Below are 23,087 nucleotides of genomic sequence, written 5' to 3'. Positions count from 1 at the left end.
ATGATCTTATGCCGAGTTTATAGACACCTAACATGACATGCTTTAAAAATTGCGCATGCCTGCGCAGCGGCAAAAACATACGTACATTTTTAAAAACCTTTAAAAGTCTCTACAGGTTACCACTTTAGACTTACAGAGGAGGTCTACTGCAAGAATTACTGCACTCGATCTGGCGATCGCGGCGATACCTCACATGCATGCTGCAATTGCGGTTTACATATGACACTAGACCACCGCTTGCGTGCGCCATTGCGCGCAAGCATCGGGGGAAAGGGGGGGGGGCTCAATTTTTTTTTTTTTTCTTTTGCTTTTTTATGTTATTTTGACACCTTTCCTTGAATTTTTTTTTTTTTTTCAATCATTTTTATTGTTATCATAGTGAATTTAAATATCCCCTATGATAGCAATCTGTGGTGACAGGTACTCTTTTTTTTTTAAAAAATTGGGGTCTTTTAGACTCTAGATCTCTCCTCTGACCTTAACGCATCTGACCACACCAAAATTGGTGTGATAAAATACTTTCCCAATTTCCCAATGGCCCTGTTTATTTCTGGCGAAACAGAAGTCATAAAATGCTCGTAGCCTCCGGCATCTTAGGCCATAGAGATGATTGGAGCCATTCTCATCTCCAATTAGCTCTATGGTTAGATAACTGAACCACCGGCTGCACTCTCGGGTTAACCGGTGGGACAGGAGAGCCCGAGAAAAAACACCGAAGGCGGCGGTGGGGGGGGGGAGGCCCCTCCCACTGCATGTAAAAGCAGTCTAGCGGCCAATTACCTGCTAGGATTGCTTTTACATGTAAGCCGACCGCTGGCTGTAAAAAACGATACCAAGATGATGCCTAAATCTGCAGGCATCATCCTGGTATAACCACTCAAAAGTCCAGCAACATACCAGTACATTGCTGGTCCTTGTTTGGCATATAGGTTTTTTTTTTTTTTTTTTTTTCATGCAGCCTGTGGGCTGAACGGAAAAAAAGAGAACCTATCAGAAATCGGCACAGGAATAATGCATAGTATTACTCATCATTAACCGCCCAAACAACCACCCACTGAATTTAATGATGGGTATACACAACACTATCCACGTATACCAAAATAGGATTTTAACTGCAGTGCTGAAATCAGAAAATCACCACAGCTGCTATCAGCAAAGGTATCCATATATGCTGAGCGCAAACGCTGTTTGTGTCAGAATATATAAAATCAATGCGTGGTAGCCGACGAGTACCTGCAAGAGAAACAGGTCACAAAAGAATGAAAAAAACAAACAAAGGACATTGAAAAAAGTATAGTAGGAAGGAGTAGAAGGACATATAAAATTACTGACACCACAACAGTTTTTGGATCCTTTTATTTTTCTTTCTAACTGTTCCTTTATTTCTTGATTTGGGACTGCGATCTTCTCTTCCAGCTTGGGTCTCTCAAAATGTCGATGTACATCCAACATCCTTCGAGACCCTGTGTTTATGTGCCCTACACTGTGTCGTGCTGTACCCTACGCTAATAATCCACTAGTGTATGGTAGAGCTCGAAACATTCCCCGATGCAGAGACCAGGTTGGTCAGGACATTTGGGACAATAATAGCGGGTGTCACACCTAAATCCGCGCTTGCTACAGACACATCTTCTTTGGGGCCATCTTTGGGTAGGGGTACTCGGGAGGACATGTGAAAAATGCCTCTCATGCAGCCGGCTCACTGCATCTGGAAGGGGAAGTTGGGCAGGCATGCCTCCTGGGTACAGGTAGGCAAGGATGATCTCTTCCTGGAATTCCCGGAAAGATCCAGTTCGTCCTGACGCCCTGTATAGGACAAAGGCGTTCAGCATAGCCAATTGGTATAGGTAAACAGACACTTTTTTGTACCAGCGTCTGGCTTTACGGGCAACTAAATACGTCGCCAAAAGCTGGTCGTTAAGGTCCACCCCTCCCATATTAAGGTTATATTTGTGGACACAGAGGGGTTTCTCCATAACGCCAGTTGCCGTAGGAATTTGGATCGTCGTGTCTGGGTGAAGGGAGGACAGAACATAAACATCCTGTGTATCCTTCCACTTCACCGCAAGCAATTTGTCCGTTTTCAAGCAGGCTCTCGCCCCCCGACTAAGACGGGAATCTACAAGCCGTTGGGGGAAGCCCCGGCGATTAGGTTGCACGGTGCCACATGCGCCAATTTGTAAATCGAGAAGGTGACTAAATAGTGGCACGCTTGTGTAAAAGTTGTCCACGTACAAATGGTACCCCTTTCCGGATAAGGGTGACACCAAGTCCCAAACGATCTTACCGCTGCTCCCTATGTTGTCTGGGCAGTTGGGGGGCTCCACACAGCTATCTTTTCCCTCATAGACCCGGAAACTAACTGTATAGCCTGTGGCCCTGTCACACAATTTATACAGTTTGACCCCGTACTTGGCACGCTTGCTGGGGAGGTACTGTTTCATAGCAAGGCGGCCAGTAAATTTAATCAGGGACTCGTCAACGCAGACAACTTGTTCGGGGGTAAACAAGGCTGCAAACCGCTGATTGAAGTGGTCTATGAGGGGCCGAATTTTGTGGAGCCGATCGTATGCAGGGTCTCCCCGAGGACGACAGATTTCATTGTCGCTGAAATGCATAAATCGCAGAATTTGCTCATATCTCGTCCTGGACATAGAGGCAGAGTACATGCGCATATGGTGAACTGGGCTAGTGGACCAATATAGCCGCAATTCACTCTGTTTAGTTATGCCCATGTGGAGGGAAAGGCCCAGAAAGATTTTAAATTCGGAAACCGTTATAGGTTTCCAGCCCAATCGTCTGGCAAGGTGCGAATTTGGGTTGGCGGTGATGAATTGTTGTGCATATAAATTTGATTGATCCACAATCGATCTGTAAAGATCTTCCGTGAAGAACAGCTCAAAAAAGTTCAGGGGCGTAAAACCAGCTGTCTCCACGTGGATTCCAGGTTGGGCAGTGAATGGGGGAAGTACTGGCGCTGTAGAATCAGTGGGTTGCCAATTAGGAAATGCCAGTGCATCAGGGAGGGCACTATGGGCTCTACGGGCCTGTCTTCGAATACGCGGTGGCTGCGGGCCACTACTTGTGCTAGCCACCGCACCAGCTTCAACTGCACTTAGGGGACTCGCCACGCCACCAGGTCTTACTGCAGTGCTGGTTGTACTAGGTCCAGGTTGTACTAGGCCGCTGGCGCTTGCCAGGTCGTCAGAAGGATGAGCGGCACTAGTACCCACACTCTGCTCCATACGAGCACCCTGCGATTCCTGCATCTCAACAACTTCAGAATGGGGTCGGGTACGCCTGGGTCTAACAGGGACCCATCTGTCGTCGGAGCTATCTGTCAGGGAGCCGCTGCCGTCATCAGGTTCATATACTGACACTAATTCGGTCATTGTAGCTTCCCCTTCGCTATCAGATGACCTGGTCAGCATATAACTGAGAAGCTCTTCATCACTGTACGAACGTTTAGACATTTTGGTCTCGAGATTTACCCGTACAGTGATGCGACTCACAGGCAATAAAAGCACCTGGTTGTCGAAGATTATTTCAAACGCTACAAAAAAAAACTGCTAATGCTAGCAGGGATCAGGCCTGACTCTGCTAACACAGCGGTTTTGTGTCTTGTGTTTTTTTGCAAGTGACAGTAATCTATTGATTACTACACTTGCCTGGGTGAAAGGGTTAAACGCAGGTGCTGGCCGGAATCAGTACTGATCGTGCAAACACCGCGTTTTGGAACCCTAAACTATGGGGGCGCTAGTATAGTTCTGATCAGATCAGATATTGATCTGTTCAAACACTATACTAGAAATGGAAGTGTATGTGCGTGCGTGCGTGCGTGCGTGCGTGGTAATCAAGGGGTTACTTCTAAACTATGCGCCGGGGATCTGGGGGGGGGGGGTGGCGGGGACCCTAAACCTCCTTTGGGAAAGAAACTAGCTCGCTAGCGCAACCTCGTCACAATGACACCAATACAAAATACAGTAAAAACAGTATATTATGTGTGTATTAGTGCTAATGTGACAGAGGGTGTAGGGGTTAACGGGATGTGATCAGGGGGGGATCAGGGGTTTAAATCTTTATTGGAAGGGACTGGCGGGTATCCTAAGGATAAAAGGAACGGTGGCAAGCGCTAAACCTGGTCACAAGTCACACTTATACGGGTATATAGAAAATGCTATATACTGTATACAGTGTGCGTTGTGGCAGGGGGTGTAGGGGTGATCAGGGGGGGATTAGGGGATTAAATCTTTATTGGGCGGGTGGCGGGGACCCTAAACCTCCTTGGGACACAAACTTAGTCGCCTGCGCTAATTCTGATCACAATCACACTAATACAAAAATACAAAAACACAGTATATTACGTTTGTATTAGTGCTGATGTGACAGAGGGTGTAGGGGTTAACTAGCGGTGATCAGGGGGGAATCAGGGGCTTAAATCTTTATTAGGGGGGGGGGTGGCGGGTAATTCAAGTGGAAAAGGGGGGGTCGCAAGCGCTAGACCGGACCACAAATCACACATATACGGGTATATAGCAAAATGCTATATACTGTATACGGTGTGTGTTATGGCAGGGGGTGTAGGGGTGATCAGGGGGGGGTCAGGGGCTTAAATCTTTATTGGGCGGGTGGCAGGGACCCTAAACCTTCTTGGGACAGAAACTTAGTCGCCTGCGCTAATTCTGATCACAATGACACTAATACAAAAATACAATAACACCGTATATTGCGTTTGTATTAGTGCTGATGTGACAGAGGGTGTAGGGGTTAACGGCGGTGATCGGGGGGGGTCAGGGGAGATCAGTGTGTTAAATCTTTATTGGGGGGGGTGGGGGGGTAATTTGAGTGGAAAAGGGGGGGTCGCAAGTTCTACACCTGTTCACAAATCACACTTATACAGGTATATAGGTAACTGCTATATGCTGTATATAGTGTGTGTTGTGTCAGGTGCTGTAGGGGTTAATTGGGGGGGCGATCGGGGGTGAAATGTGTTTATCTAGCTGTGTGTGGTGTGCTTGGTGCAATTACTCACAGTTAGAAGTGCTCTCCTCTCACGCTGGATCCAAAAAGACCGTTGTGGGGGGAGGGCACATCTCCTCTAAGCCTGTGTTTTACATTTCACAGGCTTAGAGGGTGATTTGATTGGGCAGGACCGATCAACAGGTCCAGACCAAAAATGATTGGCCTGGACCTGATGACTGTTCGGTTCTGAACCCAATCGAGCCATCGGTGGTGGCGGGGGCGCGCGGGAGCGCGCACAGGGCCGGCAAAAAGTGCTGACGTAGGCCTACGTCAGTTTGCCTGGCCGGGGCTGAGTCCCGACGTAGATCGTCGTGCGCCGGTCTTAAAGTGGTTAAGATGAAAAAACCTTCTGACTTTACAATCCCTTAACTGTGTTTGGAATTAGTTTTGATTTTGTTTTTGGTATCTGTTAGTTACCTACCTCCTGATATTTATTTTGCATTGTATAGATAATTGAAGTGGACTTATCAGGCAATTCACCTTCACATATATCAGTAGGGAATAAGGTTTCACTGGCAAATTACAATATTTCTTGGTATAAGCTACTGTACCCCATACATATATTGACAAAATATTCTAAGAAAAACTAAATGTTTCTGATACACTGATGATATTTACATTAGGGCCCATATCTAGGTAAATGTGACCACCCATTCATTCAAATTTGGGGAAATAAAAGCTGGATGACGTGTCTGCACTTCAGTTTCCATTTGTGTTCAGTGCTATTGATCGACTGCATCATCAGTCACTTTGTATTTTTCACATTAAGCTGGCCATTTCAATTACTGATAGCAATCAATAAATCAATCAGTTCTGTTTTTTTTTTTTTTTTTTTTTTTTTTAACCCATGTGGGAATGATAGCATTGGGTTTTCTCTGTGCATCTCCATATGGGTTAATAGAATAGAATTGCATCATTAGCTACAAGTGTGTTGTAGGCTCACTGGTAACTGAGCCAAATGTATGTTGGCCAAAAAAGTGGATAAAGCCTTAGGGTTCCTTCACATTAGTGGTGGGGGCAGCAAAACCCCACTATTTAGCTATGCTTTTTTGTTGAGTGCCCCCACAGCAAGCAGCTTGCTATGGGAGCACCCGAGCCGAGCTGCAGCTCCATGTATCCATTCGTACATGGAGCTGCCATTTGACACCGCCCTCTCTCCTGATTGGCTAAGTTTGACAGTTTGATAGGCAGTAAAACCCCACTATTTAGCTACGCTTTTACTGCCCCCCCCCCCCCATTGCCCCCTTTAAATGCTAGGCAACTGCATGGGGGTGTACACATGCTTTGTCCGTGATGCACTGCTTTGTGCCCACAGCAGGAACTATACCCTCTGTTACTTTTAAATGATCAGGGCTGCTGTGTAAGCGCTTCATAACCAGGTGCAAAGGGGAATCAAGGGGTTAAAGCAGGCAGTGAGGTAGTGATGCATAACCTCCTCCCCACCTGGCCGATGTTCTTTGGGAAGAGTGATCTCTTTACTGAGCATTTCTAGTATGAACGAACCCTTTCAGGAAGCAGTGATATGATCATATGCCAAGGTAGGTTGTAGTTTGGGCGCTTCCTGCCAAAACCAGCAAGATGTTACTGCCTCACTAGTGAGTGAGATCCTTCCACTTTATTTGCCAACACGGGTTTCTTTCCAAATCAACAAGATTTTACTTTCTTGATGGTCCTTCACCAATGATTGTGCTTTTACTGCTTTTCGGCCAGAAAACGTCTCCTCTCCAAACCAGTAAGATTGTCAAATCGGAGAAAACGGTATGGAGCAACAGTTTTACTTAAAGCGGAGTTCCACCCATTTTTAATAGGTTGGAATACATAGATCTTTGTAATCCCCTTTAAAATGGCTTTTACCAATGGAAACTTTTTTTTTTTTTTTTTTGCTAGTAAATACCTTAATTTTGGCTTTATTCCTCCTCTCCTCACTTCCTGGTCCGATCGGCGATGACGTCATTCGGCGATCCGCAGTGTCTGCTGGGATGTATTCTACTTGCTGTAGCTGTATCTGTACTGAGCCGTGCCTGCCCCGCCTCCTCTCATTGAATTGCATTGTATGAATGTATTAAGGCTGTTCTCTGCCCAGCCTTCGCCCCGCCTCCTCTCAATACAACTCAATGAGAGGAGGCGGGGCGGAGGCTGGGCAGAGAACAGCCTTAATACATTCATACAATGCAATTCAATGAGAGGAGGCGGGGCGGAGGCTGGGCAGAGAACAGCCTTAATACATTCATACAATGCAATTCAATGAGAGGAGGCGGGGCGGAGGCGGGGCAGGCACGGCTCAGTACAGATACAGCTACTGCAAGTAGAATACATCCCAGCAGACACTGCGGATCGCCGAATGACGTCATCGCCGATCGGACCAGGAAGTGAGGAGAGGAGGAATAAAGCCAAAATTAAGGTATTTACTAGCAAAAAAAAAAAAAAAAAGTTTCCATTGGTAAAAGCCATTTTAAAGGGGATTACAAAGATCTAAAGTTCCAAAAATGGGTGGAACTCCACTTTAAGCAATCTGTGGAGGCTTGTAAAGTGCACTTGGCTTTATTTTATACCTCTAAATATGGATTTATAATTACAGCTGTAATGAATATATACTTTTTATTAACTTCTGTTCTGAGTCTTGGCATGTATTTTCTGAAAAGTACCAGGGTCCTCGATTTAACAGATCTTTTTGTTTATCCTAGTCCTTCAGGAAAACTTGTACAGATTGAATACGCTTTAGCTGCGGTAGCTGCAGGAGCACCATCTGTTGGAATCAAAGGTATGTTATAAATTGTCAGTTACTTCCAGTACCTTTTTCAATCCCCTTTAGTGTTAAAGAGGGTTTGAACTGTGGAAGCTGCACCCAAAAAAAGAGCAAGAAGGAAAAGAACCAATTACCAGTATTTCCTATAGACCTCCTGTAGCTGATCTGTCCCCCTGTAGCTGATCTGTCCCCTATTACTGACTTACTGGGGGAGATTTACTAAAACTGGTGCACTCAGAGCTTGGTACAGATGTGCATGGTAGTCAGTCAGCTTCTAACTTGAGCGTGTTCAGTTAAACTTTGACAATAAAACCTGGAAGCTAATTAGTTTCTATGCAGTGCTGCACCAGATTTTGCACTCTCCAGTTTTAGTAAATCAACCCCAATGTGTTTTATTCTGCATTGTCTCAGTGTGAAGGTGGCCATTGTGGTAGAGGCAGGGCTGTACTTCTTCATGTAAGAGCTGTTCCTCCTGATGTCTGAGGAAGTGCAGAAAAGCACAAATACACACAGTGGAAAAGAAGGGAGATTTTGTGTGCTGCAGGTCATTGGATACAGATTTTTCCAGCTATAAGTACAAGCACAAGCAGCACAGTGTTGGCATTGCTAAATCCTCACTTCAAACCATGTGAGTTTAGATCCACTTTAAAGTTAGTTCCTTGTTAGGCTGGCAGCATTCTTAGTTCTTTTTAGGACGATGTGCTGGAGTAGAAAACATGTTGTTACTTAACCAGACTACACGTTTCAAGCGTATTACATTAGCCTTCTCAGCACTTAATGTCACGAACATACAGTATAGAAGATGCACTGCCAACAACACTAAGTGAAATGTCAAATTGCATCTGAAATACTTTTCTTTATTATTTTCCACTGTTGATGTTAGCATTTCCCAGAGAATTAAAGAGCACACGTTCTTTTCAGACATGTTTTATTATTCACTATATGAATAGAGTTGTACAATTTGTTTTTCAGCTGCAAATGGTGTTGTATTGGCAACTGAGAAAAAACAGAAATCAATATTGTACGATGAGCAAAGTGTACATAAAGTGGAGCCAATTACCAAGCACATAGGCATGGTGTACAGCGGCATGGGCCCAGATTACAGGTGAGCATCACTGAAAGTAAAACTCTGATCATGTTGATGGAAAATGTAACAATGGAATACAGAACAATTCTGCTTTTAAAATATTTCTCTTTACTGCAACTGGATAAAATGATGGCGTTTTTACTTATGAAGTTACTAATTTTACCCAATGCTTGAAATTCAGATGTAAATTTCTTAGTTTGGATTCCATGGTTAACAGCACCATTGTTGCCTTTGCATCTTTAGGTGTACTTTTGCCTGTATTTGCATCCTTGTGTTGCAGTAAAATGCACAATTTTTTTGCTTGAGCTGCATCGCCATTCGTTTTGGATGGTACCACAATGGAGAGGCATGAACTGTGAGTGTTGTGATAAAATACATTTCAGTTCTATTTAAAATCTGCTTTATTTGAGCAGTCCATTCAAAATGACATGTTGCAACATAGGCATTCTTGCCATGCATTGTGGTTGTTTCAGTGCATGGCAACACAACACACTACACTGCTGTACATGCATTGTGATGAATTTCTACAACACAAAATATGAATAGGTTAACACCAATGATAATTATGCAGTGATCTTTTGACATATATGTTGTATTCTCATCAGTTTTTAGTACCTGTACTATATTATCTGTAAAATATAATTTGTATTCCTCTCTAGAGTCCTCGTTCGAAGAGCCAGGAAACTAGCCCAGCAATATTACCTTGTGTATCAGGAACCTATTCCAACAGCACAGCTAGTACAAAGAGTGGCATCAGTTATGCAGGAATATACACAGTCTGGGTAATGTTTATTTGCTTTTCTTTGATAAAACTAGAAATTTACCTCCTTTCTTCTCCCTTAAGTTTGGTGCATCTTTAGGAAATCTTGTGAACGGTTCTGTTTTAGATGAATATGCAGAGATTATGTCTGAAGAAGGGAAAGGAGACCTGTACCTGTGCCACATCCAAATTTCTATGAACATTCCACAGAATAGCAAGAACCAGTCCTGACGGTGGACTTTACTGGCACTCATGTGAGACACAATGAAAATTGTATGAAAGTATCACATTTTATTAACAATGATTTAAAATGAACTCTTTTTGCAATACAGTTAAAAAAAATGTATAATCTGATAAATTCTCAATAAAAACACAATATTTGAAAAAAAAAAAATGGATTGTCATGGATACAAAAGTCCTACTAAGGACCGATATACAGACGCCTCCTTGTCTTGGATAATCAGAAATTTAAGGATAGTGGTGTGTGTATTTATCTGCAGCCAGTGGATTTTAAATCTGTGTATTGATCCAATGGTATTAATTTTAAATAATTGCGAATAAAATTTGATACTTTTATACAATTTGCATTGTGTCGTGTGAGTGCCAGTAAAGTCCACCGTCACCAAGACTATATATAAAGAAAGCGGCAAATCCCATGTCACCTCCTTGTCCACATAAATCCCAGAGTGAAACTTGTCCCACTGTAGCCCCATCTTTGAAGGATATAGATATGCTGTAATATAGCTGGATCTTTACAACCCCACTGTAAACCTGTATTTTGGAAGCTGGACTGCTGATTGTGTTATTGAAAGTATACATTACCTGTTATTCTGGACATGTGGCAAAGGGCATCCCCTCCTTGAGTTGGAATTGTTTTATTTGTTGATTTGTTTACCTGCCATGGACCACATGAAACACTGAAAACAGAATGTAGGAAGATAGCACAACTTCTATCCTGTAGTTTTTTTTAGGAGTTGCCTACTGTGAATTTTTGTTTGCTGTAAACTTAGATTTTTACTTTATAATCTGTGTAAACCATGCTACGCAATATATTAGGGATAATTGAATTACTTTTATAAATTATATTTATATAATATTATAAATAACTTTTATAATAAATACCATGTTCGTATTTAGTGTTTTTCTTATTTTTTTTCTGGTATGAAATGTGCTGCTCTTAACATTTTAATAATTTAAGTAAATGGTTAGTGGTTTTGTGCTGAAGCAGTATACTACATGGATTGGTGGGTCAAAACATCAGGGCAAAAGCAATAGTCTGCAACTGAAACATCAGAAGTCTCCATGTTTTGATCTTTGAGTAACTAATAGTTTGCATTTTTTATCTTTTTGTTTTCTCTCTCCAGTGGTGTACGTCCATTTGGAGTCTCGTTATTAATTGCAGGCTGGGATGAGGAGCGACCATATTTATTCCAATCGGATCCTTCAGTAAGTAGCACTAATAATTCAACCCTGTCCTAGAACGTATTGCAGTATATGGTGTCTAATTTCTGGAACACCTAAAAACTTGGATATTATATAGTGTGTGTGTGTGTATATTTATATCTATCTCAAAAAAATTAAAGAAGCACATTTTAATCAGTGTAGCATCAAGTCAAATAAATTCCTGAGGTATTGATCTGGTCTGTTAAGTAGCAGAGGGAGTTATCAGTTTCAACTGCTTTTGGTGTTAATGAAATTAACAGGTGCACTAGATGGGCAACAATGAGACAACCCCAAAAACTGGAATGGTTTTACAGGTGGAGGCCACTGACATTTTTTCTCCCTACATGTCATCCTTTTTGAATGTTTTTCTCTAGTTTTGCATTTGGTTAGTGTCAGTGTCATTACTGGTAGCATGAGGAGATACCTGGATCCTATGAAGGTTGCACAGATAGTCTTCCTCCAGGATGGCACATCAATGCGTGCCATTGCCGGAAGGTTTGCTGTGTCTCCCTGCACAGTCTCGAGAGCATGGAGGAGATTCCGGGAGAGGGGCAGTTGCTCTAGGAAAGCCGGACAGTGCTGTAGAAGGTCCTTAACCCATTAGCAGGAACCAATCTCTACTCCTTTGTGCAAGGAGGAACAGGATGAGCATTACAAGAGCCCTACAAAATGACCTCCAGAAAGCTACTGGTGTGAATGTCTGACCAAACAATCAGAAACAGACTTCATGAGGGTGGCCTATGGGCCCGGCGTCCTCTAGTGGCCTTTGCTCACTGCCCAGCTCAGTGGAGCTCAGTTGGCATTAAACACCAGAATTGGCAGGTCTGCCACTGGCTCCCTGTGCTTTTCATAGATGAGAGCAGGTTCACCCTGATCACATGTGAAAGGGTCTGGAGAAGACGTGGAGAATGTTATGCTGCCTGTAACATCTTTCAGTATGACCAGTTCGGTGGTGGGTCAGTCATGGTCTGGGGAGGCATACCAATGGAGGGCAGCACATACCTCTACAGGCTAGACAATGGTACCCTGACTTCCATTAGGTATCAGGATGAAATCATTGGATCCATTATTGGACCCTTTGCTGGTGCAGTAGGTCCTGGGATCCTCCTGGTGCATAATAACGCCTGGCCTCATCTGTCTCAAATAGGTTTGACAAATTATAAATTAATTTTTTTTTATCTTTGCAATAAAAAAAAATCATATTGAACAGTGAGTGGTAAATCCAGTTTTTATGTGGTAAGTGTGCAGAATGATTATGTATTTGAGTAACTGTAAATTTAGATCCGATCATCTAACATAATAGTATATTATCCACTGTGGTTTATGCAATTTGTATTCAATACAAAATCAGAAAACTAAAACAAATGGCTCTTATGTCTTGCTTAAGATAATGGAACCTACCATATTCTACGTGTGTATGTATTTTTTGGCTTGCTGCACGCAATAGTAAATAAATAAGGATGTTGGTAGGACTAGTACGCTCCATATTGGTCGTCATTCCTGAGGGATGGTGTGGTATATTCCCACCTAAGGTGACCATAACTTATCAAATTTTTTTTTGTGCAACCTTAGGCTTCATAGGTCATTTTGTATGATGGTAATGCTTGGTTGATAAGTGCCTGCCAGCTGCCAAACAGGAGATTTCTAAAGCAGAGCTCTAGTATTTTTGGATAGAAGTAAAGCGTAAGTAAAGGAGGTGTTTAGTATACTTGGTCATATCAGAAACCTCTAGCCCAAAAGACATCTAGTAGGTTTGCATACATTGGGTATAATTCGTAAGATAGTGTTTAAATCTGTTTCACACCAAAAGGCACTTATTTTGGGACGTTCCCAGACTTTATATAAAAGGTGCCTATATTGACACAAAATCTCTGACCATTTAAAGTAGGGCGTTTGCCCAACTGAAAAATGTAGGTGATGTATAATAAACACAATGTATATATTTTAGTTGAATTTGTGTCTCTGGAAGAGATGACCAAAGTGACCTATTGACTTATAATATCCTGCCAGTCATCCATTGGAAGGGTTGCCAGATATGTTTGCCAAAGGTGTTTGGTTGAGAGTAAGCAATTTAGTCTTATAATGTACAAGGGTAAAATAATACACTATATTGTCAAAAGTATTGGGACTATTACACGCACATTACCTTTAATGGCATCCCAGTCTTAGTCCTTAGGGTTCAAAATCGGCCCACCCTTTGCAGCTATAACAGCTTCAACTCTTCTGGGAATGGGAAACCTGTCCACAAGGTTTAGGAATGTGTCTGGGAGTTTTTTACCATTTTGCCAGAAACGCATTTGTGAGGTCAGGCACTGATGGACAAGAAGGCCTGGCTTGCAGTCTCCACTCCAATTTATTCCAAAGGTGTTCTATTGGGTTGAGGTCAGGACTCAAACCAGTCAGGTTTCTCTACCCCAAGCTTGCTCATCTATATCTTTATGGGCCTTGCTTTGTATACTGGTGTGCAGTAATGTTGGAACAGGAAGGGGCCATCCCCCAAACTGTTCCCACAAAGTTACTTGTGACAATAGGTGTATGTGGAAATCTGTTTTTGGTGCTCTGGTTGAGTGAGCATTTGCTTTAATTTGGAAGGGGTCCAGGTCACTTCGGCCAAACCTAACTTGGCCACTGCAGCGTGTCTGACCTGCAAAGCATAAAATAAGGCAGTATTGGGTACGCCATATTTAATCTAAAAATTTTCAAAGGATCTAAAAGCTAGGGATCGACCGATTATCGCCAAAGCCAATATATCGGTGGCCGGTATTTCAGAAAGTGCTTCTACCGGAGTGATATCTGCAGCTAGAGGCATCACCCCGGTACCGACGTCCATAGCCGACGGTCGGCTTTCTTGTAATGACAACCGATGCAGTTGAGAAGTCGCTCGGCTGTCATTACAAGTAGCGGTAGGGGACGTCCTTCCGCGGCTCGCCGGGGTCTCCCGTCCCGACTTGGACCAGTTTCCCTAGGTACTCAGCTAAAGTAGTGCATTCTTTTATAAACCTAGATTACACAGAGTGGAGGGAGCATGGGAGGAGCTGGAGTGCAGAAGGCTGGAGGGGCGGAATTCATTTCAGCTGGGGAGGTGGAGCTGGATTGCAGACAGCTAGCGAGGCGGAGTTCCAATCAGAGCCGAGTGCCTGGTTTCGGCACCACACCGGGCAACCAGCCTGCGCAGCCGCTGTCTATGGCAGGACACCCCCGAAGACCCGATCAAAGCTGCATTCTGCTCTGATCAGGTCTCCATGCAAAAACCCGGAAGTGATGTCATGACAGCACTTCTGGGTACTCGGCGCTAGATTTAAAAAAATGACAGCATTCAAAACAGCCAAACTTGGCGTTTTGAATGCTTTTAAGTGCAGAGGAGGAGGGGTTTGGGGTCTTTTAGATCCCCAGATCCCTCCACAACAGTACCTGTCAAGTGCTAAAAATAAAAATAATTTTTTTTAAATGTACAAAAATATCGGCCGATACCGATATTCAATGGCCAAAATATCGGTATCGGCAACGAAAAACCGATATCGGTCGATCACTACTAAAAACCATTACCTTCAAATACCGTATATACTCGAGTATAAGCCGAGTTTTTCAGCACATTTTTTTGTGCTGAAAACGTCCCCCTCGGCTTATACTCGAGTCAAGAAAAAAAAAAAAAAAGTTCCCGGCCGCTCCGACGTGCTTGAGTTTTAAAAATGGCGCCGCCCGGCGCATTTATGTCATTGCGCACGCGCCGCCGCCGCTCGTGTAATTTCGGCTATTCCCGGCGCCGCTCGGGAGAGGCCGGGAATAGCCGAAAGTATACGAGCGGCGGCGGCGCGTGTGCAATGACGTGTCGGGGCCGGGCGGCGCCATTTTTAAAATGAAGGCGCCTCTGGAACAGGTAAGGGAAACTGCTGCACTACCTGCCATTCTGCAGGGCTGCGGGTATACTACAAGGGATGCAGTGCTGCGGCCATGGTCCACCTGTACCATGCCCACAGCACTGCATCTCCTGTAGTATGCCCACAACCCCGGATCCTCTTGTACCATGCCAGTCACCCTGCATTATCCTGCACCATGCCAGTCACCCTGCATTATCCTGCACCATGCCAGTCACCCTGCATTCTCCTGCACCATGCCAGTCACCCTGCATTCTCCTGCACCATGCCAGTCACCCTGCATTCTACTGTACCATGCCAGTACCCTGCATTCTCCTGTACCATGCCAGTACCCTGCATTCTCCTGCACCATGCCAGTACCCTGCATTCTCCTGCACCATGCCAGTACCCTGCATTCTCCTGCACCATGCCAGTACCCTGCATTCTCCTGCACCATGCCAGTACCCTGCATTCTCCTGCACCATGCCAGTACCCTGCATTCTCCTGCACCCTGCCAGCCACCCTGCATTCTCCTGCACCATGCCAGCCACCCTGCATTCTCTTGTACTATGCCAGTCACCCTGCATTCTCCTGTACCATGCCAGTACCCTGTATTCTCCTGTACCATGCCCGCCGCCCTGCATTCTCCTGCACCATGCCCGCCGCCCTGCATTCTCACCCTAGGCTTATACTCGAGTCAATCATTTTTCCCATCTTTTTGTGGTAAAAGTAGGGGCCTCGGCTTATACTCGGGTCGGCTTATACTCGAGTATATACGGTAAATGATAAAATTATCTGTAGTGGGCCCAATAGGGTCCTTAATTTTTAAAGAACTCCTTGAGTCTTCTGTTGATGTGAAGAGTAATGGCAGCGACTTCTAATCAGTAAAGTTTCATCACTTGCCTGCCCTCTCTTGCCTCCTCCGCCAACTCCTCTTTGAGCCAAGATGTGTGTGAGCCGCTCAGGCTATATGGGAATGAAGTCCTGTGCCCACTGCTGGGAGTGCTGGCCAGGAAGGGAGATCGTCTATGCTCCAGGCAATGGTAGAGAGTGATAGGTGTCCCGGGAGACTCACATCAAGTCAAAGCCCATCACGTATCACTTTCTACCCTAGAGCTCCTCTTACTACAAACACATGATGCACAGAGTTTTGTGAATGGGAAAATTTAAATGTTGTTCGTCTCTTAACCCAGAAGACAGCTACTAAGGTCAATGACCGGTGGCTGTGAAGGAGTCACAGCATGAATGATTTTGAGCAGAAGCAGCTGCCTGCAAGTAATGGAATACACCCAGCTTTACATATACCTAATGTGTATTGTGCTATATCAGACAAAACATTACTAAACTTCAGCTTTTAAAGGTCAATCTAGTTAGTCTGCACCACTAAGCATAGTGTTTAATATACACTCTCTCTTAAGGCTGTTTTGCACGTTAGCCATTTAATGTAGCAGTAGTGTTAATGGCTCGTGGGTAATCCATCAACTAGGGAATACCCAATCAAACACACACATTGTCTTGAGATGACAATTTAAAAATATTTTTTTTTTTGAAGGCTTTTCAGTAATGTTCACTAAATGCTGTGTGTACTGGGTATAATGCCTAACTTGTCTGGGGCACTGCTATTGTTTAACATTCATTTTTTTTCCTTTTCTTAGGGAGCCTATTTTGCATGGAAGGCGACAGCGATGGGAAAGAATTATGTAAATGGAAAAACCTTTCTTGAAAAAAGGTACAGAAATTGTTGTAAAATCATCTCCATATCCTGTTTACCCTATTGCTTCTGTGCCAATTTTTTTTTTTTTACACATGCTTAGATACATGTTTTTGGCTTGAATACTTTTAATCCCCAAAATGTATTAATATTTTCTGAAAGCAAACTAATAAAACTGTTTATTTTATTATTTATTATATCAGATTGTGTTGAATAAACAAGTACCAAATATGTCGGGTTCCAAAACTGGGCAGTTTGCTCTGCAAATTGGCAACAAGCTACAATACTCAAGATTCTATAAAGACCACTTTTTAAAAACTCTACAGCTGATCAAATCGGGGTTAACTGTAAATGATGCTCATAGAATTATTTCTCCCACTATGGCATGCTCAGCAATATGTAATGTGATGTGCAATTGGTGTTTATGTACAGTCGTGCATCTTACTACTTCTAGGGAGGGTGGAAATTGTCAGTACACTAAATCAGAGTTCACACTAAACGGTATAGTGCTTTGTGTTGTAGTCCCCAACCCACTGGCATTGACAGAGTTAACTTTAACATGTTGCAGAAAAGGATTACCTACACCAGGGGCATTTAAAATGTTCTTTTAAAAATGGCAAATTTTCGAGCCCAAACCTTGCAATGTGTGTGTGTGTGTGTGTGTGTGTGTGTGTGTGTGTGTGTGTGTGTATGCGTGTGTGTGTGGGAATGTCCCCTATTTATTTAAATAGACAGGTTGCTGTCACCTCAGAGCTGTGAATCCAGAAGTGCTCAGAGCAGTGTGCTTCCAGGTTCACAGCACAGAGGTGAGATCGGCATTGGATGTGCTCCCTATTGGAAATCCTGACACACATAGTTACATAGTTAGTGAGGCTGAAAAAAGACACAAGTCCATCCAGTTCAACCTATGATGTGTGTGTGTGTGTGTGTGTGTTTGCTTTTAACCGTACATTGTATACCCCTGTATGTTGTGGTCTTTAAGGTGTCCATCCAATAGTTTTTTGAAACTATCAATGCTCCCCGCTGATACGACTGCTTGTGGAAGAGAATTCCACATCCTTACCGCTCTTACAGTGAAGAACCCCTTACGCACTTTAAGGTTAAACCGCCTTTCCTCAAGTTTTAGTGAGTGGCCACGTGTCTTATTGTATCTCCTTTCTCTGAATAGTTTGTTCCTTATGCTAGGGTCGCCAGTACAGTATTTGTACATTGATATCATATCCCCCCTCAATCGTCTCTTCTCCAGAGAGAATAGGTTCAGTGCTTGTAGTCTTTCCTCATAGCTGATGTCCTCCATTCCCCTAATTATTTTTGTTGCCCTTCTCTGGACTTTCTCCAGTTCCAGCACATCTTTCCTGAGGACCGGTGCCCAGAACTGGACCTCATACTCCAGATGTGGCCGGACCAGAGTCTTGTAGAGTGGAAGAATAATCTCTTTATTTCTGGAGTGAATCCCCTTTTTTATACAACCCAGTATTCTGTTGGCTTTGCTTGCGGCGGCTTGGCATTGCATGCCACTGCCAAGCCTGTTGTCTACCAGTACCCCCAGGTCCCTTTCCATCCTAGACTCACCCAGAGGTTCCCCCCCTAGTGAGTAGCTTGCTTTCTGGTTTCTGGCCCCCAAGTGCATTACTTTACATTTTTCTACCTTAAATCTCATCTGCCATGTAGTTGCCCACCCCGTTATTTTGTTCAGATCTGCTTGCAAGATTTCCACATCCTGCATAGAAGATATTGGCATGCCTAATTTAGTATCATCTGCAAATACTGAGATTGTACTAGATATCCCCTCCTCTAGATCATTTATGAATAAATTAAACAGGATTGGTCCCAGGACAGAACCCTGGGGGACCCCACTTTCCACACCCACCCAATCCGAGTACTCCCCATTAATCACCACCCTCTGTACTCTCCCCTGGAGCCAGTTCTCTATCCAGGTACTCACCTTATGGTCCATACCTACCTTCCTTAGTTTGTACAGTAAGCGTTTGTGGGGAACGGTGTCAAAGGCCTTTGCAAAGTCCAGATACACCACATCCACAGGCTTACCTTTATCTAAGTGGCAGCTCACTTCATCGTAGAAGGTTAATAGATTGGTTTGGCATGAACGATTTTTCATGAATCCATGCTGATTACTACTTATAATACCGTTTTCATTACTAAAGTCTTGTATGTGGTCCCTTATCATCCCCTCCAAAATTTTGCAGACTACTGATGTTGGGCTGACCGGCCTATAGTTACCCGGGATATATCTCTGCCCCTTTTTAAATATTGGTACCACGTTGGCTTTTTTCCAATCAGCTGGCACCATACCCGTCTGTAAACTATCCTTAAAGATCAAGAATAATGGTCTGGCAATCACCTGGCTGAGCTCTTTAAGAACCCTTGGGTGCAAGCCATCCGGTCCCGGGGATTTATTTATGTTAAGTTTCTCTAGTTTGGCTCTAAACTTTTTTGTGATCCCAAGAATTATGGGGGGATAGGTTTTGGGGGATGGAGAGGTAACTCCCACTTCCACTACTCTGATTACCAATACATTTTAAAACAGGCTCACAGATGAATTTACCTGTATTTAACCCTTTTCAGCATCATGTGGTATGTGTTATTACCAGTAAAAGGGTGAAAGGAAATCTCCACCATATTTTTTAATCGGTGGTTTGACTCCGCAGTGGTTTATGCATGGACGACCAGCTTTGTTCAAACAAACTAAGTTAAATGAAACCTGGAGATCAGCTTTATCTGTTAGACTTTAGAGGGGTTATGTGTTAGAGCAAGTTAAGTACACTTAACCTTCCCACAGCCCTAGAAAATACATTATTTTAAGGGTTAAATTGTGTTTAGCTGCACTTTTTACGAATTTCACAGGGCTGTGATTTTAAAGTTTTGCTGGCAAAAAGTCCCTTGCAATATAGGTGCTGAAAAGTTAATGTACCCTGGATTTAGATTTATCAATGCATCCCTCTGATTAGAAAGCACCACTGAAACCTGACCTTGCACATGGTTGCAAAACTGTTGTAGCTGGCCATTTAGGATTGATTAAAACAGAGCCTTATTTCATTAAATTGGTACCTAATTGTAACCTAATTGATAAAAGAAAACTGTCATGCAGAGTTAAAAACCGCTGTGTGGATTAGACCTTTTCTGTTTACCATGCGAGGAGTAAACAATGATTGCTTTATATTAAATGAAAGGAAAAAGAGTGCACAAGAAGAGAGCCATATTTAAGTTTCAATGGTTTTTATTGAGTTTTTATAAAAGGCATTACAGTGCAAAATGAGCCAACGCGGCTCAACCATACAGTTAGAAAGCAGTACATCATATGTAGAACATGAAGTATAAAGATGCATATACAGTAATCCCCCCGCTGCATCGCGGTTGTTTTTGCGGTCCCGGTAATTCGCGTTTTTTTTTTTGTAATGTTATTTTACTATATAAATCATTAAAAATTAAATATTTTTGTGTTTTCCATAGCTCTTGCTATGTCTCTCAGTATCTTTTATGTGTTTAAATGGTTTAAATGAGTTTCTATTGTTTTAAAAGTGTGTTTAAAGACCTTAAAATGCTTCTACACGTACAGTGACAGTAAAATAAACATGCCTACAATGCATTTTAATAGTGTTTTTCTATTTCGCGGAATTTCACTTTTCGCGGCTGGGTCCGGAACGTAACCCCCGCAATGGAGGGGGGTTTACTGTACAGATATCTGCAAAATCAGGAATCAGAAAAAACAACAAAAAACATTAGCAGTAGAATTAGCTAGGCATCTACCAAATCAAGGTGGACACAGTGCCCCCGCTCTATAACACTAAAGGTCAGGCGGTCCGGGCCCGACCCACCCCCGGCGCCCCTACGGGAACACACTGCGCCCCCGGGAGGAGGCGGCCCCCGACCCCAATACATAGCTGGATGCTGCCTCCTCTAGTCGAGTGCTATCAGTGCACTGAAAGGGAGAAGGAGAAGAAAGAAATAAAGAAGGAAGAAAGAAGAGGCAAGACAGGAAAAGTGTGGAAAATTAGAAAAAGGTAGCAGGAATGGAATGGGGGAAGGGAGGAAGAGAACAATAGCGGCTGGTAAGGAAGGAAAGGGTCAACATCCAGGTCCAGCACCCCCCAGTGGGGTAGGCCCCCAGAACTCGCTGTCTAAGGAGACCAAGGCACCCGATTTCCCCCCCCCCCCCCCCCAAATATCTGATCTCGGCCAAATATCTGATCCAGGGGTCCTAGGTCTTGTCAAACATGCGCATCTTATCATTCAATAGCGGTACCATCCGTTCATTTATCATGATTCAGGTCAGTTTATCTTTGAGTAGCTCGAATGGCACTACAGGGGTGCGCCAGGAACGGGCTATAGCAATCTTAGCGGCCGTGAACACAAAGGCTATAAGGCACTTGGCATGTTTGGATGCCCCCTCAACCGGTTTACCCAAAAGGGCTTGTTGGGGATCTTTCACCAGGTTGACCTGCGTCAGGGAATAAATAGTTATAGACCCGGATCCAAAAGCGTCTAACCTTCGAGCAAGTCCACCAGATGTGGAGCACAGTGCCCGCTTGTCCGCATCCCCGGAAACAGTTGGGGGATGCAGTGCGAACCGCTACTGCCAGCCTGACCGGGACCATGTACCAACGTAAAAACACCTTGTAGTTAGCTTCTATCAAGGAAGTATTAAGTATGGATCTAGAATTTAACTGTGCTAAAGAATTCCAATCGGCTCGGTCCAAATTCTCATTCAAATCCTCCTCCCAGCGTAGCATGTACGATAATTTAGTGTCATGTCATGTAGTATATTATAGATCGTGGATATATAGCTTTTTTGTTTATCTAGCATACGATGGTGTGGAGGTAGTGATGTCACTCTTACGCTTAAGGGAGGCTGTGAAGAGAGAAATTTGAGCGTAGTGAGAGAGCCATATTTAAAGTGACACACTGCTAAGTAAATATTGGCAGCAGGCACCATCTTATCAGTTCTGCTACCATTAGAGTCTATAAGAAAATTCAGCACCTCAGTCCATCACTTTGCACACAAGTCACCTTTCCTTAGGCCAGTCCCTGTTGTATACTGTCTTCTCACATAAACCATATTGGTATAGGACTTCCAGGGTATTTGAGGCACTACAGCTGCTGGTGAAGCTGGCAGGGCAAAAGCTAGAAGTTGTTTGCTGCCAAGGTTCATTATTCCATTTTCATTGGCTCCAAGTCTCAGCATGGTTTGACGAGGACTGCAGATATTCAAACGCTTGCTTTCTGAGTTATTCCTTTTGAGCGGGGATTTTTCTGAAAATCTGTAGTTTCATTGTTGGAATATTTAGCCGAATGGGAATGTGAACTGATATTGCTTTTTGTTTCCTAGATACAATGAAGATCTTGAACTTGAAGATGCTATACACACAGCAATTTTAACATTAAAGGTAAATACTCTGTTAAGGTAACACTGCTTACCCTTTATTGAAAAGATTTGTTTGCTGATTGCAATGCTTACATCTGACTTCAGTACCTTTGACTCAAGGTACTGAATAAGTATGTAAAATGTTTGGTCAGTATCTGTGATCTTAATAGTAATATCGGTCCATGATGCAGAAAGTTTTTCAGCCAAATCACAATGAGAGATCCATACAACTAGGATTTCAGCAATGTCAGCCTATCCACCTTTCCCCTAATGCAATTCCTTTTAATTGTTTGCTTTCTCTACTCCGCAGGAAAGTTTTGAGGGCCAGATGACAGAAGACAACATTGAAGTTGGTATTTGCAATGAAGCTGGATTTAAGCGACTCACTCCTGCTGAAGTCAAAGATTACTTGGCTGCTATAGCATAAAAGGCTTCCAACCGTGGAAGAGTTGGTGTAGTTTTTTTTTCTGCCACTAAAGGATTCAAAAAAAGGTTTCTTTGCAGATTGTTTTGCATACTTTCTTATTTCTACCTGTCTGACAGATCTTTTTAAAATGACATGGTTCTAATCACAATAAATAATATCAAATACAACAAGGACTTATTTATTCAGTTGTCTGTTTCCCACTTATTTATATTGTGGAGTTATTGTTACTACCACAATCATATTTCATAAGAAATCAATATTGGGAGAATGCACTTAGTCATACAATTGAGGCTTTGACAAAAGAAAGTTGATACTTCTCCCCCTAGTGGTAACATTTAGATCGGTTGTAGGAACTTTCATGTCCACAGGGTTAGATAATGCCAAAGCTGATTTAGTCTCTGTTTTGTATTTCTGAGTTATATGTTGCATAGGTTAAAATTCATATTTAGTGTCTGTCACTTTACACATGCCACTGGTCAAGAGAACCTGCAAATGTAAATGGTTTTACAGTCTGTTTTTAATGGGTGAATTTTGGTAAAAAAAAGAACACAGTAAAAGCTGCAGTCAATGCATTCTACTGGTCAGAATATTTAATCTGATCATTAGCATGCATTAACACACAAACGTGCCTAGCATTAATGAGCCTTTTTGCGT

General features: G+C 43.1%; 1 protein-coding gene across 1 annotated transcript in view; it reads left to right on the top strand.

Moving 5' to 3' along the window:
• PSMA2 (proteasome 20S subunit alpha 2) overlaps positions 1-22,606 on the top strand; it is a 35,415-nt gene extending 12,809 nt beyond the window's left edge. Inside the window, exons 2-8 of the mRNA XM_082259853.1 lie at positions 7,707-7,783; positions 8,741-8,873; positions 9,515-9,637; positions 10,980-11,061; positions 16,568-16,641; positions 21,971-22,028; positions 22,317-22,606. Of these exons, the coding sequence (XP_082115979.1) occupies positions 7,707-7,783; positions 8,741-8,873; positions 9,515-9,637; positions 10,980-11,061; positions 16,568-16,641; positions 21,971-22,028; positions 22,317-22,433 (664 nt within the window). The 3' untranslated portion in view covers positions 22,434-22,606. The remainder of the gene's footprint in view (positions 1-7,706; positions 7,784-8,740; positions 8,874-9,514; positions 9,638-10,979; positions 11,062-16,567; positions 16,642-21,970; positions 22,029-22,316) is intronic.
• The last annotated feature ends 481 nt before the right edge of the window (positions 22,607-23,087 follow it).

This window comes from Pelophylax lessonae (assembly GCF_965119305.1).
Source record: "Pelophylax lessonae genome assembly, chromosome: 5".
Taxonomy (NCBI): domain Eukaryota; kingdom Metazoa; phylum Chordata; class Amphibia; order Anura; family Ranidae; genus Pelophylax; species Pelophylax lessonae.
Note: the sequence above shows the minus strand (reverse complement) of the source record. Positions and strands in the feature narration are given on the sequence as shown.